At 45.9% G+C, this 17,753-nt stretch overlaps 1 protein-coding gene across 4 annotated transcripts; it reads right to left on the reverse strand.

Annotated features, from left to right (window-relative positions):
- Positions 1-9: 9 nt before the first annotated feature.
- Positions 10-17,556, reverse strand: LOC146551326 (uncharacterized). 4 transcript variants are annotated; one of them, XM_085258778.1, is made up of 7 exons: positions 17,317-17,556; positions 4,624-4,959; positions 3,652-3,966; positions 2,994-3,083; positions 2,592-2,690; positions 2,014-2,054; positions 10-1,929 (listed from the first exon to the last, which is right to left on the reverse strand). In XM_085258778.1, exons 1-7 carry the CDS (start codon positions 17,354-17,356, stop codon positions 1,810-1,812), a joined length of 1,041 nt encoding a protein of 346 aa, XP_085114904.1. In that variant the 5' UTR covers positions 17,357-17,556; the 3' UTR covers positions 10-1,809. The 4 variants fall into 4 exon arrangements, with proteins under 4 accessions (XP_085114904.1, XP_085114902.1, XP_085114903.1 ...); XM_085258776.1 differs by having other exon boundaries at positions 2,592-2,696; XM_085258777.1 differs by having other exon boundaries at positions 2,994-3,086.
- Between the last annotated feature and the right edge of the window lie 197 nt (positions 17,557-17,753).

The following is a 17,753-nucleotide window of genomic DNA, read 5'->3' on the forward strand; positions in this document are numbered from 1 at the left end:
TTACTGGCAGCAAGGGCAGCCACAGAGCACCCGCACGAGAGTGAGCGCTCAGGGACTTGCGCTCTGCCACTGCCCTGGTCTTTATTTATAGACATCAGTGGGTGTTTGTTCCTTACATTGGAATGTGGATGTTTATATGTGTGTGTGCGTGTGTGGGGTCAGAGTGTGACCCCATAAAGACTTCCCTAAACCTGCTGGTCTGGAAGTCCAGCAGTTCATCTAAACAAAAGGCACTTAGCCTAAAAGAGACATAGATACGTTTATCCTGCCACAAAACAGTAAGAGAAGGTACGACCTCTCCCCTGCTCCCAGGATGTGGGTGTGAATGCCAGAGCACTCTGGAATGCACACAAAGTCTTGTAGTGAACAACAGCCTAAGTCAACATGCAGCATTCTACCATATGCAAACTTATATTATTAAAAGATTATACTGACTACTAAGTACAATTTTCCATTGACAGCTGTATAATACAAAACATGTCTTTTTATTCAAAAGTTCAAATTAACAGTAAATTGTTGGCAGCTGTTTTAGCCAGAATGTCGTCTAAAAAATTAAGCTCCAACAAATGAGGCCATAAACATAACAGGGCTGATTGGTGTAAAATTTACATTCTATGACGTTTTGTTCTAATTTGCTAGAAACATTAATGAAAAAACAGTAGAGACAATGATTAAATTAAACAGTTAATATTCATCCATCCATCCATTTGCTTCCACTTATCCTTTCCAGGGTCGCTGGAGCTGTCATAGGACGAGAGGTGGGGTACACCCTGACCAGTCTGTTGCAGGGCTAACACACAGGGACAGACAACCATTCACACTCACATTCACTCACAGAGTCACACCTATGGGCAATTTAGATTAATCAATTAACCTATCCCCACTAACTGCATGTTTTTGGACTGTGGGAGGAAGCCGGAGTACCCGGGGAGAACATGCAAAGTCCACACAGAGAGACTCTGGCTTGATGGTGGAATTGAACTCAGGACCTTCTTGCGGCAACAGTGCTAACCACTGTGCCACCGTGCTGCCCTAAACAGTTAATATTAAATAATCAAATTAATGACTAAAAAGGCACTGATCTAATTAATATCAAACTTAATCCAACCAAAACAAATAAGTACATAATAAACAGTCAAAATTTAAAACACTTGATACTTGCAGACCTGATAGTAGAGGGCTTTCAAAAAAGGCTCTGATGGTGTCTGAGGAACTGGAACAGGTTTTGAAAACTGCAATTGAAATGAAATGCAAGTAGGGCTGGGTACCAAAACACAATATCTTTTTAGTACTGACTGAAAACATTCAGTAGGTATCCATACAGGAAAAAAAAAATTGGTGCAAAATTTCTGTACTTTTCTAATTCAATCTCTGTTATTGAGCCTCACGGGTCCTTTTCTTCTGCTGCCTTAAAAAGTTCCAGTCTGCATCTGCTGACTGTGACACATGTCATAAGTGCTGGTTTTGCTTGTATTGAAACAACACGTGTGTCATTTTTACTGAATATGATTTCAAATTTATTCATTTTAAAAGTGATAAAGTTCATGGAGCTGAATTTCTCTTTAGGGCCAGTGAAGGCTAATATAACGAAGAAAATAAGACAGTACACGAATCAAAACAAAAATAAAACATCATAACTTCCTAAACTAAATGAAAAAGGATAAGCATCCAAATTCCAAGAGACACAGTCAGAACCACAGACAGGAAACTGCACAGACTGAGGATGAATTCACAGCAGATTCATCCAGTCTGTGTACAAACTGTGTCTTTGAGGCACTGAAACAAACCCAGGTGTGAATCCAGAGAGTCTCATGTGTGATGTGTGAGTGTAGAGTAGGTCTGGTCCTGGTCCCTGCCGGCTGGATCGAGGCTCTGGTAGGTCGAGTCTTCACGTGTAGAACCTGGAGTAAAGTTCTCGTAGTGGACGTCCTGAAACAGAGACAAACTGTCTTCTTCACATAAAAAGAAGAGACTCTGACTTGGTTAAATCATTTGTGCTAGAAAGAAAGTCACCTCCATGTTTGTGCCCTCTGAGTTTCCTCTGGTCCTCAAACCTGTGGAACAAACAAAGGATGTTCCTCTGTTAGAGGGAACAATCATTCAAAGTGCACGTGAGGCTGAAGATCACTGCTGCCCCTCCTGTTCTTTCATCCTGCTTAGTTGGACTTTATTAGGCTTCATTTTAGAGTTTGCCTTCAGAATCAAAGACTCACATTTGCTCGAGTCTCCTCCTGTGTACTGAAGAAGTGATCCACAATAATTATACTATTTTACAGTTTTCATGGGTCGTGTAGTCAGAATATTTTTCCTGTTTTTACTTCACACGTCTGAAGCAGAGAACATCTGGATCTGATCCTGCTGACAGTGTCCAGAGTTCATGTGTGACACAGTTTAGGATTCAGTTACTTCCAGTGTTTAACATCATCTCTACAAGTCACTCCACTCTCCTCTTAGAGCCCAAAGTGGACAAGCAGGATGAAAAATTTTGATGTTTGACTGCAGCTGTTTGAACAGACTTCAAGTGAAGTGAAAAAAGAGTTTTTGGTTAGAAACGAGACGTTCTGTGTGTTTCTGTGTCTCTGTTGTCTTACCTCTGCTGCTCTTCCTCTTGATGCAGATTATTAGAACAGTCAGTGATGAGAGGATGATGATGATGAGAGCCAGAGTCAGACCCACAACCAGCAGCACATCTGCAGCTGATTGAGAAGAACAACAAGCTGAAGACATGCGTACAGTATATAGAGCTTTACAGTAAGAACTCATCACCTACAGACTGAAATAATATGAAATAGAGTTAGTGTTACTTTAGCATTTTACAGCTTCTAAAGAACATATTCACCTCAGATTGTTTGCTAATGTCACTTGTCAAACTAAATGAAAAGCATATAACAGGACACATTAAGGAGTAATTATGATAATAATTAAACCAGTTTTCACTCAGGTTATAAAGAATCTGTCAGTGTTTCTACTCTCAGACTCATAGATGGATGTACCTGCAGATGCTGCTCTTTCAGGCTGCTCAGTGCTTCCAGTCAAAGTTAATGAAGGTGTGCAGCTTCCTGTAGTTGTGGCTGATGGTCCAGCTGCTGAACAAGAGCAGAGAGGAAAGTTTGACTTATAAATGTTTGGAGCTGTGAAGAAGAAAAACACAAAGATTCAAAAATCAGCTGAGAAATCAAACGAGCCTTAAATGGATCCACTGACTGAGAAAAAAACAGTTTGGAAAATTTAGTGTTAGATTAAAAAAATGCACTAAAATAGTTTAACAATGAAATAAAATATGAATGTATGTTGAAATATCAGGTTCTTGGAAACAATAAAGACATTTAGGGACATTAATGGTCACCTGTTCATTTCCAGCTCCACACTCTGATTCCTGCTCTCCATCACAGTAACTTTACAAAGTTCACATTCTAAATAATCTTGTTTCTAAATAATTCTGTTTCTATGTTGAGATAAACTGAGTGCTGAGAGCAGCCTGAGCTGTTGGCTCACAGGGATCACTGTACAGACACTGAGCTCATTATTAGAAACTTTGCTCGTGTTCAACATGAACATCCACCACTGGAACAGCAGATATATGACAGGAAATAAGGAACAGCTGAACAGCTCCACTCTGACAACATTTGATTAATGTCAGTAAAAACTCACCGTCTGTGACAGTGACCTCAAAGTCTCTGGATGACCTGCTGGAAGATCCCCTCAGTGAACATCTGTACCGTCCTGAGTCAGACTTGGTCAGCTGTGTGATGCTCACATACAGAACTCCTGAAGCATATTCAATTTTGTATCTGCCGCTCTGAGCTCTGTTATCAAGTGTAAGAACAAGAATGTTTTCTCCTACACACTCTCCTCTGCAGAACAACACTCTGTTTCCAGGTTGTGTAAAGGAACATCCGACTGTGAGAGAGCTTCCAGTTTCTTTATCAAAGTGTTTCAGCTGATCATCGTTTCCATCCAGCAGTGCTGTTAAAGAGACAAACGATCAATAGTTACTATCAGTGCTGAAGATGATGCAGTCTGATCAGAGTAACTCCAGTTTGATCCACAGTTACACTGGGAGCTGCCCAGTTCAACCAGTCTGACAGAGGAACTGTTGGACTAAGTGAGATTTAAACGGCTTCATCATCAGACTGATTGGATTCATGAAAAACCAGCTTTTATGACAAGTATAGACTCTAAACTGTGAACCCTTCATGGTTTTAAGTACATTTAAAGTCTGGATGGACGTTTGTGTTGTGAATGTGATTGTCACACATTCATTGAGGAAGAATCCATTTTGCTGTGAGGGGAACTCTTGGAAAGATCAAACCGACGACACAGAAGCAAAAACTCATCAAAGAAAATCAAAGTTACATCAGGAAATCTTCTTTCATTCATCAGCGTCTGTTTCTGACATCAACATTTCATTCACATCATTATCAGCTGACACACTCACTAATATTCACACACACTCGTGTCCCAGCTGCAGTTCATCGGTTACTTAGAGGAGTCCAAATGTAACCAACAGTTGACAGAAGAACAAACTTCAGCTTCTTTAAACCGTCAGCAGCTGTCAGTGAAACTCAAACTTTGCTTCAGGAACAGAAACTAAACATTTCCACAGCTGAAACAGAAACTCACCTTCAGCAACAACGATCACAAACTGTCTGAGTGAAGCTGATGATGAAGATCCACCCAAACCACAGCTGTACTGTCCAGAGTCAGACTCAGTCAGCTTTGAGATGCTCACATATAAACCATGAGAACCAGTCCATTCATATTCAATGCTGTATCTGCCTGTTTGAGCTCTGACATCAGTTGTGTTAATGAGAATGTTTTCTCCTTCACATTCTTCTCTGCAGAACATCTTCCATGTTCCTGCAGAATTAAAGGAGAATCCAGCTTCCAAATCTCCTCCAATGACTCCATAGCGAAGAATCTGAGCATCGGTGACTTCAGGGTTTCCATCCTGCAGAGCTGTTGGAAACATGAACCATCAACAGTTACTGTTTGTACTTCCTGTAAGAAGCTGCAGTCTGATCACAACATTCACACACAGACACACTGAGACTAAAGTCTGAATAACAACAATGATTCATGTCAAATACATTTTATTGTCTAAAGTGGTGGAAAATCTTCTTCCAGTCGACTCAAAATATATCTGAACATGTTTCCTATGCATGTGTGGCACAATGTTAAAGACAGAGACATGAAAATATTAGCCCCCCCATTTTATTTGATGCTCAGAGACATTTTCTTTTAGTAAGGCCACTGCAATGTAAGTTTTACTGTTGTATAAGTTCCGCCAGCAGAGGGCGCTCGGTCCTGTACGCATCGGTAGCTGACGCTACACTAGAAGAAGTAGTGTCAGTGGTGAAGAGGCAGCGTACGGCCTGCGCGCCAAAGAGAACTGATTGTCTTATTTTTCTGTTTTTACAGGTAAGCTGGGTGGTTGATAATATAAACAGATGTTATAAAAGTGACAGACAGCAGTGGCGATTAATGGTAAATGTCTTGTTTGTGGCGAATGTTAAGCTAAAGAGCTAATTTCCAAGTTGGTCCAGTTGTTAGCCTGTGCCGATCCAAGTGTTAGACTGTACCGAAACTCTGAGCTCGGTGCAGGTATTTTTGGGTTAAAGCCACAAGATGTATATTTTGCACAATAAGAGAAAATGTGAATTGCTTTATGTTTAGTTCATGAAGAGTGAATGCTATAGAAATATGTTAAGAAAAACATTTATTTGAAAGAGATCTAGTTTATTAAATACAGTTAATGTCATGGTGAAATGGGATTAAAGGACTCAGGTGCGAGACTCCTTGCAGAATGACAGTGAATTTATTCACAGTGAAAAGGTGAGTCAATAGTTTGAGTCTGTAATCCAGAAAGAGCAGTGCAGTAATACGATGACCTCTCCCCGCAGTGACCGTGCTGTAATGATCCAAAACCGCTCCTTGTGCCGGCTCCTCCTCCGATCTCTGAATCCTGGGGGCAGATGAGAAAAGCACACGCACTGTAACACAACCGTTCTCTCTTTCACAAGCTGAGTATACTAGCCACGATTACGCTACCCGGTTTAGTTCAACGTTCCAGCGTTGGTTGTGACTCGACTGCACCGTTAAATAGGGCTGCTTCAGATTAGTTGTAGCCGGCGAAGTAATTACGCACAGGTGCGACGCTTCCAGCTCCGGACCCTCCCCTCGGGTCAGCTGCCATGCCGTGCCACGGCTTCCGGAGGTACATGTTTCCGCAGCAAAACACATGCACAAGATGGAGAGGAGAACACGACACAGTACACACAAACACCCCCAAAAAGTGGCAAGGTGATCGGTGGGGACCACCTAACCGTGACAGTGCCCCCCCATCAACGGGAGCCTCCCGGCGACCGACCAAACTTGTCAGGGTGCCGGCGGCGGAACTCTCTCACCATGGCGTCATCGAGAATCGCAGACCGCGGCACCCAGGAACGCTCTTCCGGACCATACCCGTCCCAATCCACCAAAAACTGAAAGCCCCTACCGCGGCGCCGGGCATCCATAATGCGGGTGATGGAATACGCCGGGGCGCCGTCGATAATCCGGGCGGGTGGCAGGGGCCCGGAAGGCGGGCACAAAGGGCTGGTCCGGACCGGTTTCACCTGGGAAACATGAAACACATTATGAATCCTCATGGCACGAGGAAGGGCCAAGCGAACAGTCACTGGGTTCAGAACAGCCTGGATCGAAAAGGGCCCAATGAAACGCGGGGCCAACTTCCTGGATTCAGTCCGCAAAGGAACATACCTGGAAGAGAGCCACACCTGCTGTCCAACACGATAGGCAGGGGCAGGGGTGCGGCGACGATCAGCCAGCCTCTTATTCTGTTCCGCCGTCCTCAACAGAGCCGCCCGGGTGGCGCGCCACGCTCGCTTGCAGCGTCTCATATGATGCTGAACGGAGGGGACGGCCAGCTCGCCTTCAGTGATGGTGAGTAGAGGCGGTTGGTACCCCAGTGACGCCTCAAACTGAGACACACCAGTGGCCGCCGACGTGCTGGAATTGTGAGCGTACTCGACCCAAGCCAATTGGCCACTCCAGGTGGATTGATTCGAGGAAACCACACAGCGCAACATAGACTCCAACTCCTGATTCGCCCGCTCCGCCTGACCGTTCGTCTGAGGATGAAAACCTGAAGACAAACTCACTCCGGCCCCCAGTTCCGAACAAAACGCCCTCCACACCCGAGAAGTAAACTGGGGACCCCGATCAGAAACAATGTCCTGTGGCAGTCCATGTAATCGAAAAACATGATCGGTGAGGAGCCGAGCAGTCTCCAAGGCCGTCGGGAGCTTAGGCAATGCCACAAAGTGCGCAGCCTTGGAAAAACGGTCTATAACAGTGAGTATGGTCGTGTTACCTGACGACGGCGGTAGACCGGTGACAAAATCCAAAGCGATGTGCGACCAGGGGCGCTTGGGGACGGCCAGAGGGTGCAAGAGACCAGCCTGGGGAGCACTGGGGGTCTTATTCCGAGCACAGGTAGGGCAGGCCACCACATAGTCCCGAACATCCCTGAGGAGAGAGGGCCACCAAAACAAACGTCGCAAAAAACTAATGGTGCGGTTCTTACCAGGGTGGCAGGAGAACTTTGCGGTGTGGGCCCAGTGTATAACTCTGCTCCGGACCGTTGTGGGGACGAACAACCGTCCATCAGGGCCCGTCCCTGGGTCTGGCTCCTGTTGCTGGGCCTCTCTGACCGTCCTCTCAATCTCCCATGTGATAGCCCCCACGATGCATGAGGCGGGCAGAACGGGTCTCTGCCTCTCTTCGTCGTCCGTGTGGGGCGCAAATTGGCGTGACAGAGCATCGGGCTTCGTGTTGCGTGATCCCGGTCTGTAGGTTATAGTGATATTGAAACGTGTAAAGAACAGGGCCCACCTGGCTTGACGAGCGTTGAGACGCTTAGCTGCCTGGATATACGCCAAGTTCTTATGGTCTGTCCAAATCACAACGGGGTGTTCTCCTCCCTCCAACCAGTGCCGCCATTCCTCCAGGGCCAGTTTGATGGCGAGGAGCTCCCGATCGCCCACGTCGTAATTTTGTTCCGCTGGAGTCAGCCGTCAAGCGAAAAAGGCACATGGGTGCAGCCTGCCCTCCACCCGCTGGGAGAGAACGGCCCCCACCCCTGAATCCGATGCGTCCACCTCCACCACGAATGGGCGGGTGAGGTCAGCCTGGATCAAAATGGGAGCAGAGGAAAACAGACGTTTCAAATGAGCAAACGCCCGCTGTGCTGAACTAGACCAGAGAAAAGGCTGCTTGGGAGAGGTGAGCCGTGTGAGAGGAGCAACCACCACACTAAAGTTCCTGATGAACTTCCTGTAAAAGTTGGCGAACCCGAGAAACCTTTGTAGTTCCCGACGTGTCCTGGGCTCGGGCCACTCTACCACTGCCCTCACTTTGGCAGGATCGGCCCGCAACTGCCCCTTCTCCACAATAAACCCCAAAAACGGCACAGACTGAACATGAAACTGGCACTTCTCACCCTTGACGAAAAGCCAATTCTCCATGATTACGCTACCCGGTTTAGTTCAACGTTCCAGCGTTGGTTGTGACTCGACTGCACCGTTAAATAGGGCTGCTTCAGATTAGTTGTAGCCGGCGAAGTAATTACGCACAGGTGCGACGCTTCCAGCTCCGGACCCTCCCCTCGGGTCAGCTGCCGTGCCGTGCCACGGCTTCCGGAGGTACATGTTTCCGCAGCAAAACAAATGCACAAGATGGAGAGGAGAACACGACACAGTACACACAAACACCCCCAAAAAGTGGCAAGGTGATCGGTGGGGACCACCTAACCGTGACAGTTAAGAAGACAGGTTCATAAATAGATTAAAACAGTAGTAAAAACAAGATAAAACTGTAATGAGTTCACTATGTTATTCATGTGTATAGTAAAATGTATTTGTGTGATTTAACCAGTTTACAAAGGTGGTGCATGTGAAACTGTATAAGTTACTTGTATAAAGTAATGTCAACTATACTAGAAGAAGTAGTGTCAGTGGTGAAGAGGCAGCGTACGGCCTGCGCGCCAAAGAGAACTGATTTTCTTATTTTTCTGTTTTTACAGAGAGAGAGAGAGAGTTTTCTGTAAAAATAAATATGTTGCACGGGAGATGAGTTGGCCCATCATTTCAGCAGTGTAACATATTTTGGCGAGCCAGCCAGGAGGTGGCGCTAGTGAGTCAACACCATCACCAACCACCTTCTTTCCCAAGAGACGAACCTTCAACCAAAAGAAATGGAATCTCTGCAACCTCTGCGTGACGAAGTGAGTGCAGCCTTGTGGCAGTTGGAGAGAGAGCATCTTGTGGATGTCTGCAGGCGACTGAAATGTTCCGGCCTGGACAGCGCAGAGTCTCACAGCAAGACCAAGAGGACACTCATCAGGTTGGCAGAGGGCATGTTTGATGATGTGGAGAAAAGTGAGGAAGAGGATCAAGTGAAACAGTTTTATAATATATATATGCTGTATACATCCAGAGACTAAGCAAAGGGGAGAGTCAGTCAGAAAGGGAACCCCAAGGCATAGAGTCTATGCAAAAGAAAGATCTTGAGAACACCGCATGTGCTACTCCAGTACATATTGCAGATTGCTCACCCAGAGCCCGACCAGAGGCAATGTGAACTCTTCAAGAGGTAACACTGAAGAGGGAGTTTAAAATCTGTGGGCAGATTGGAGAGCATGGGCAGAAGGACAAGCTATCCTATCTCAGCTTGATTCGCCAGATTGAGAATGGGAGTGAAAAAGGGCACTCGGAGACTGAAATTGTGGAAGCGGTAATTAGGGCCATTAGTCCAGGAACGCCCCTAAGAGACATGTTGGAGATTAAACGTGGGTTAACACTTAGCAAACTGCTCACCATATTAAAGGGACACTATAGGGTAGACAGCCCCACTGAGCTTTACCATCAGCTCCTCAATATCTCCCAAGAGCCCAAAGAAACTGCTTTAAACTTTGTATTTCGTGCCATTGAACTTAAAGAGAAGTTGTTATGGAAAGCGGCAAATGAGGAGACAGATGAACTGTACAGCAGAGCCACCATCCAGCGCAAATTCCTCCGCTCCATTGAAACTGGGCTGCTCAGTGACTCTATCAAGTATCAGCTTCTGCCCCCCCTAAACGACATAACCATAACAGATGAAGAACTGATTGAGAAAGTCAATGAAGCTTCAAAGGTAGAAAATGAAAGATTTGAGAAACGGAAAAGGTCCACTGCAGCCAAGATTCCCAAGGTCCAAGAGCTCCAAACAGAATGCCAAACAGCCCTGACATCTGCTCAGAGCCCCTCCAAACCCAGAGAATCCCCCGCTACAGTGGCCATGGCAACAGTGAAAAATAAAGAGACTAAGTCAGACACGCAGCAGATTATAGAAGAACTACGTAAAGAGATGAAACAAATGTTTATGGCTGCTATGGAAACCAGTCCCCGCCCCATGGCACCAAAGCAACGAGAAAAAGGCTGTAAAAAGTGCAAAGAGGAGGGGAAAGGAGAGAACTGCCTGCATTGTTTCAAATGTGGGCGAGAGGGCCACTACTCCCGTGGATGCCGAGCACCGAGACTGCCATCGGGAAACGGGGAGGGACTACTGAGATGGGACCAACAGTAGTCCAAAGCCCACGGTCCCATAATGAACAGTCAAGCCCACCAACATCCTCCAAAGAAACTGCAGCTGGTGTCCCATCAGCGATAACTGAGGTTCACTATCTACCCCCTCAACGGAAGTCACGGTTAGTAAGCCTGGTGGGAAACAGATGTACTGTGAACTGTTTTATGGACAATCACCCAGCTAAGGTGTTGTGGGATTCAGGGGCACAGTCCAGCATAGTAAATGAAAACTGGCAGCAAAACCACCTCCCTCACACGGTCGTCAGACCTGTTTCAGAACTGTTAGACAATGAGACGCTCACAGTGTTTGCTGCGAATGACACACCCATTCCCTACATTGGTTGGATAGAAGTCAGCTTCAGACTAGGCAGTGATTTGTCTCCAACCAGTGAGCTGCAAGTTCCAATATTGGTATCCAGTGACCTGGCTGTGGCCAGTGATCCCATCATTGGCTACAATGTCATTGAAGCTATCGTGAACCAAGAAGAAGTAAAAACCAAAGGAGGAAGAAAACAGCTAGCACACTATGTGAGTAAAGCATTTGAAGTAACTGTACGCACTGCACATAATGTTGTCAAGCTTGTGCAGAACAGCAGTGAAGGCCCAGAGACAGGTGTGGTAAGGACCGGTGTAAGAAGAGTGCCTTTGTCAGCGAACCAAGTCACTACAGTTTATGTACGGGCACACGTTAGTTCACATGCCCGGGGCCAAGACATGCTCTTTCTACCTGATGGAGCTGACCCACCACCAGAGGGCATAATATTCAGTGATGTACTGGTGAAAATCCCAGACAGAAAAGTACCATATGTGCCCATCCCTGTGACTAACACTACAGACCACACCATTTATCTGGAGAGCCGTAAAGTGATTGGATACCTTGAACCAGTAAAGACTGTATACACAGCTGGCATCCAGACTAAAGTAAACGAGCTGACACAAGAGAACAAAAATGGTACAGAGCTAAAGTCACACAACCCAAGTAACACTCAGACACGAGAGAACCAACAGAGACCAAAGTCATGGGACCCACCAGTGGATCTCCAGCATCTGGATGAAAATCAGCGAGCGGCTGCGAGGAAGATGTTGCAAGAGGAATGTGAGGCATTTGCATATGACAGTGACGATGTTGGCTGCATACCATCTCTGAGGATGCATATAAGCCTCCATGACACAAATCCTGTGAAAAAGACTTACATGTCCATCCCAAAACCCCTGCACAACGAAGTGAAAGAGTATTTGCAAGACCTGCTTAACAAAGGCTGGATCACACCATCACGGTCCCCCTACTCATCACCTGTGGTGTGTGTCCGCAAGAAAGACGGCACTCTCCGCCTTTGTTGTGACTTTAGGGAGCTCAACCGCAAGTCAGTTCCAGACCGCCATCCAATCCCAAGGATCCAAGACATGTTGGATGCTCTGGGCGGGAGCTCCTGGTTTTCTGTGTTAGACCAGGGTAAGGCGTACCACCAGGGTTTCTTGGATGAAGAAAGCCGCCCCTTAACCGCCTTCATCACACCCTGGGGGCTCTATCAGTGGGTACGCATTCCCTTTGGCCTGAGCTCCGCACCCGCTGAGTTCCAGAGAAGCATGGAGCACTGTATGGCAGGCCTCAGAGACACTATCTGCCTCCCATACCTGGACGACAACCTGGTGCACAGCAGCAGCTTTGATGAACACTTGGAACATATCCGCCTTGTCCTCCAGCGTTACAGAGAGCATGGTGTTAAGCTGACCCCAAAGAAATGTGAACTGTTCAGGCGAAGTGTCAAGTTTCTGGGAAAGCTGGTAACAGGTGAAGGCTACACAATGGACCTGGCAGAGTTGGCCCCGGTGATGGCATTAAAGGAAAAGACACCTGCAACCGTCGGAGAGGTACGTCAAATGCTTGGTTTCCTCTCTTATTACAGGCCTTTCATCCCCAACTTCTCCCGTGTAGCCCATCCACTCTACAGCCTGCTCAGCCCTCCATCTTCTGAGAACTCTGCTCCAGTCTCAGTCGACAAGTCCAAAAAGGAAGTGAAGAAAAGTAAAGGCCACTTACCATCACGGGCGCCCATTCAGTGGACGACCTCCCACCAAGAGACATTGAACCAGCTTGTAGATGCACTTACACGACCCCCCATTCTCGGGTACCCCGATTTCACAGAGCCTTTTGTGTTACATTGTGATGCATCACAGGTTGGGCTAGGTGCTGTTTTGTATCAGCGGCAGCAAGGCAAGATGAGAGTCATAGCATATGGCTCCCGCACCCTGAGTCCAGCAGAGAAAAAGTACCACCTGCACTCCGGCAAATTAGAGTTTTTGGCTATGAAGTGGGCGATTTGTGAACGTTTCCGGGATTATCTGTACCATGCCCCATCGTTCGTGGTGTACACTGATAATAACCCACTAACATATGTGCTCACTACTGCAAAGCTTAACGCCACAGGTCACAGATGGGTCGCAGAGCTGGCCAGCTACAACTTCAACATCCGCTACCGTCCAGGCAAGACCAACGCAGATGCTGATGGGTTGTCGCGAATGCCGCTGGACATTGACAGCTACATGAAGAGCTGTACAGCTGAAGTTGGACAGGAAGCCATAAGCGCATCAATGGAGTCTGTAACGGTGGAGGAGAGAGACCCTTGCCAAGGCGTTGGAGTTATCCAGGTGAGTGCTCTGAAATTAATCAACGATTCTGACACTACCCAGTCTTTTACACCAGACCAGATACGCAGAGTCCAGGAAGCAGATGAAGTTCTGGCAAGAGTGCTCTGGTATAAGTCGCTGGGTAGAAGACCAAGTAGAACTGAGGTGAAGTCAGAGCATCCTGCAGTAGCTGCACTACTCAAGCAGTGGTTGAAGCTTCACGTCGACCAGAATGGTGTCCTGCGTCGCCAAACATCACGCCGAGAGCAGCTACTGGTCCCTAAAGCCTATCGTCCCCTGGTTTTTAAAGAACTCCACCAAGACATGGGCCACTTAGGGGTGGAAAGAACGCTCGACCTGATTCGAGACAGGTTCTACTGGCCGCAGATGGCGAAAGAGGTTGAACACTTTGTTACAGAAGAATGTGAGTGTCTTAAGAAGAAGAAACCGAGTAAGCAGACCCGTGCACCTTTGTCCTCAATCCAGTCCACTTACCCATTCCAGCTGGTGTCCATAGACTTCCTTCACCTGGAAAGGTGTAAGCAGGGCTACGAGTATATACTTGTTATCATGGATCACTTCACGAGGTTTGCCCAAGCCTATGCAACGAAGAACAAAGCAGCTAAAACAGTCGCTGACAAGCTCTTCAATGACTTTGCACTCAAGTTTGGCTTCCCGACCAGACTACACCACGACATGGGCAAGGAGTTTGAAAACAAACTCATGGCAAGACTGAAAGAACTCTCTGGTATCCAGGGCTCCCACACGACACCCTATCACCCACAGGGTAATGGACAGGTGGAGAGATTCAACCGCACCCTGCTGTCCATGTTGCGGACCCTGGAGGACAAGGAGAAGGATGATTGGAAAGAGTCGCTAGCTAAAGTCGTCCACGCGTACAACTGTACGAAGAATGAGGCAACAGGCTACGCCCCATATTACCTCATCTTCGGACGTTCCCCACGCCTGCCCATCGACTTGCTCTTCAACCTGAAAAGGGATGAAGCTCATGTGGACTATGATGACTATGTTAGCTGCTGGAAAAAGAGAATGCAGGAGGCGTACACAGTGGCTTCTCAAACTGCTACCAAGGAAGCTGCTCGAGGCAAAGCGTACTACGACAAGAAAGTTAAAGGGAGAGATCTTCAGCCTGGGGATAGAGTGCTCCTCCGAAATCTCACTCCTCGAGGTGGACCCGCAAAGATCCAGTCCTTTTGGGAGAACCAAGTCTACAAAGTGAAGGAGAGGAAAGCAGATGACAGTCCAGTGTATGTGATCAGCCCTGCAAATGGCCAAGGCAGAGATAAAGTGGTGCACAGAAATCTCCTACTGCCCTGTGACTTCCTACCAAGTGAGAAGCCATCAACACAGACTGTTCAGCCCCAAAAAGACTCTCCGACTGTGACAAGGAAGAAGTTCAGACCTCCGCGTAGACAGCAGCAGCCAGGGAATGGCGACACATCGGATGATGACGACAGTGGCACCTTCCAGTGGTACCTCAGGCCGGTTCCAGGGAGACGACAGAGGCAGACTCCGCTTAACCCTTTGGCAGAGTCCTTCCAGCCTCATCTGAGTCTCCACTGTCAAGAAGAGGATTTGCCACTACAGAGCGAAGAGGATTTGCCACTACAGAGCGAAGAGGATTTGCCACTACAAACTGAAGACACTGGGCCTGGGCAGATCCAAGGCCCTGACCCTGACAATGACAGGCCACTGAGTGGTGATGCTATGACTGACATTCTAGCTGCAACTGGTGGTGAGACTGACTCTGTGAGGCAGCGACCTCAAAGACAAAGACAGCAACCAACGGTACTGAGCTATGACACTTTAGGTCAGCCAACTTTGGTTCAGAGGAACTGTACAGTGACTATGGCTCAGGTTATTGACTGTAATGGCTTCTGGAGACCATGGGCTGTGGGAGTGTGTTAAAGCTATGGTTGAATAGATTATGCACACAGAAATGTCAGGTGACATTTAATTTTGTGGGGGAGAGTGTGGCACAATGTTAAAGACAGAGACATGAAAATATTAGCCCCCCCATTTTATTTGATGCTCAGAGACATTTTCTTTTAGTAAGGCCACTGCAATGTAAGTTTTACTGTTGTATAAGTTCCGCCAGCAGAGGGCGCTCGGTCCTGTACGCATCGGTAGCTGACGCTACACTAGAAGAAGTAGTGTCAGTGGTGAAGAGGCAGCGTACGGCCTGCGCGCCAAAGAGAACTGATTGTCTTATTTTTCTGTTTTTACAGGTAAGCTGGGTGGTTGATAATATAAACAGATGTTATAAAAGTGACAGACAGCAGTGGCGATTAATGGTAAATGTCTTGTTTGTGGCGAATGTTAAGCTAAAGAGCTAATTTCCAAGTTGGTCCAGTTGTTAGCCTGTGCCGATCCAAGTGTTAGACTGTACCGAAACTCTGTGAGCTCGGTGCAGGTATTTTTGGGTTAAAGCCACAAGATGTATATTTTGCACAATAAGAGAAAATGTGAATTGCTTTATGTTTAGTTCATGAAGAGTGAATGCTATAGAAATATGTTAAGAAAAACATTTATTTGAAAGAGATCTAGTTTATTAAATACAGTTAAGAAGACAGGTTCATAAATAGATTAAAACAGTAGTAAAAACAAGATAAAACTGTAATGAGTTCACTATGTTATTCATGTGTATAGTAAAATGTATTTGTGTGATTTAACCAGTTTACAAAGGTGGTGCATGTGAAACTGTATAAGTTACTTGTATAAAGTAATGTCAACTATACTAGAAGAAGTAGTGTCAGTGGTGAAGAGGCAGCGTACGGCCTGCGCGCCAAAGAGAACTGATTGTCTTATTTTTCTGTTTTTACAGAGAGAGAGAGAGAGTTTTCTGTAAAAATAAATATGTTGCACGGGAGATGAGTTGGCCCATCATTTCAGCAGTGTAACACATGAATAAAATGACAATAAAAGATGAAGATAAACAAAACATGTAAATGACTCATAACTCCTCTGTGTGGTACTTGTAGTAATTATGTGTTGAGAGATTGAAGCAACAGCTCAACATGCAAGTTTTTCATGTGTTTCATCCACAGGAAGTGATGTCATCATTTAGTTTAAATGTACTGCTGGTGTCAAAGTTCATGAAGCGACAACAAAACCAGTGATGAAGTTTTTATTTGTTGTAACTTTGTTTTACTGAGGGTGATCGTGGCTCAGGAGTTGGGAGTTCACCTTGTAATCTGAAGGTTGCCGGTTCGAGCCCCGGCTTGGACAGTCTCAGTCGTTGTGTCCTTGGGCAAGACACTTCGTTTTTTTTTTTTTTTTTTTTGAGGAAGTAACAAATACTTGCAATGAACGACATGTTATTGAGTAATTTATGACTCTATTTCAAAGCTCTGAAGCCAAACTCAGCAGCTGATGTGAGTCAGTTACTTTATGTGAATGATTTCAGTTCATTCCAGCATTTAAACTCTGTGCAGTCGTATTTCTGTTCAGCTCCAACAGGACAAACAGGAAGAATTAGCAAATAACTTTTCACACAACTCTGGGTTTGAAGATGCTGACAGATTTCACTCACGTCACTCACAGGTTTATATTTGTCTGCAGGAAGTGATGTCATTTTGTCAAATCTATATGCACTGTGGGAGTGAACTGTGAATAGTCACAGTGAAGAAACATGAACATGTAACAGTAAAAGCAACAAAATGTGTTTTTGTCTTTCAAAGAAAAATTCATTGACTTGATCAACAAGTTTGTATTTTCAAATAATAACTGAAAGTATCAGGTGGAGTTTTTACTTTGATATTACAGGTTATTTTGAGGACGTAACAAACACTTGTAAGAAACCATCTTTGAAAGGACGAATCCTAAAGCCAAAGTGAGCAGCAACATGTCCATGAATGTCTCACTGTGATGGTTTCTTCTGTCCATACTGGCCACAAACACATCCATGAAATCATGAATAAAAGCAGTTTGAATGGAAGAAGCGTCCATGAAAGTGACTCATAGCTGACTCTGATCATCATGTTTAACAACAGAAACATGTTGAAGAAGGAGAGTGACAGAAAGAACAAGTGAATGTACTCACAAAGGAAGAAGCAGCAGATCAGAGTGTGACGGACTTTCATGATGAGGCTCTGATGGTTCACTGCTGCCTCTCTTCTTCTTCACTGGAAACCAGGAACTTGTGACGCCTCACTTCTCTGACTGAAGGAGTCCCTCCTCCAAACACCACAGCACCTCTACACTCCTCCCCTCTGCATCCGTCTGTGAGTCTGCTGCAGGGCCTCAGGCTTCCTCCTTATATTTATAGTATTATGTGCAAAGTGGAAATACAATGATGACACTTGACTCTGTTAAATTCAGCACAGTGACCAAAACCTCCAACAATGATCATCATTCATCATGAAATCATTTCTCTTACTGTATCTGAAGACAATGAACTTTAGTTTGGGATCATTTAGAAAAACAGTTTGGGTCAAATGTTAGAAAAGAGTCAGACTTTCTTTCTTCTCACAGTTTGTT

This window comes from Mchenga conophoros, linkage group LG20 (genome assembly GCF_057382185.1).
Source record: "Mchenga conophoros isolate Kocher_MC1m ecotype Shallow Benthic linkage group LG20, M_conophoros_male_GT1.1, whole genome shotgun sequence".
Lineage (NCBI taxonomy): Eukaryota > Metazoa > Chordata > Actinopteri > Cichliformes > Cichlidae > Mchenga > Mchenga conophoros.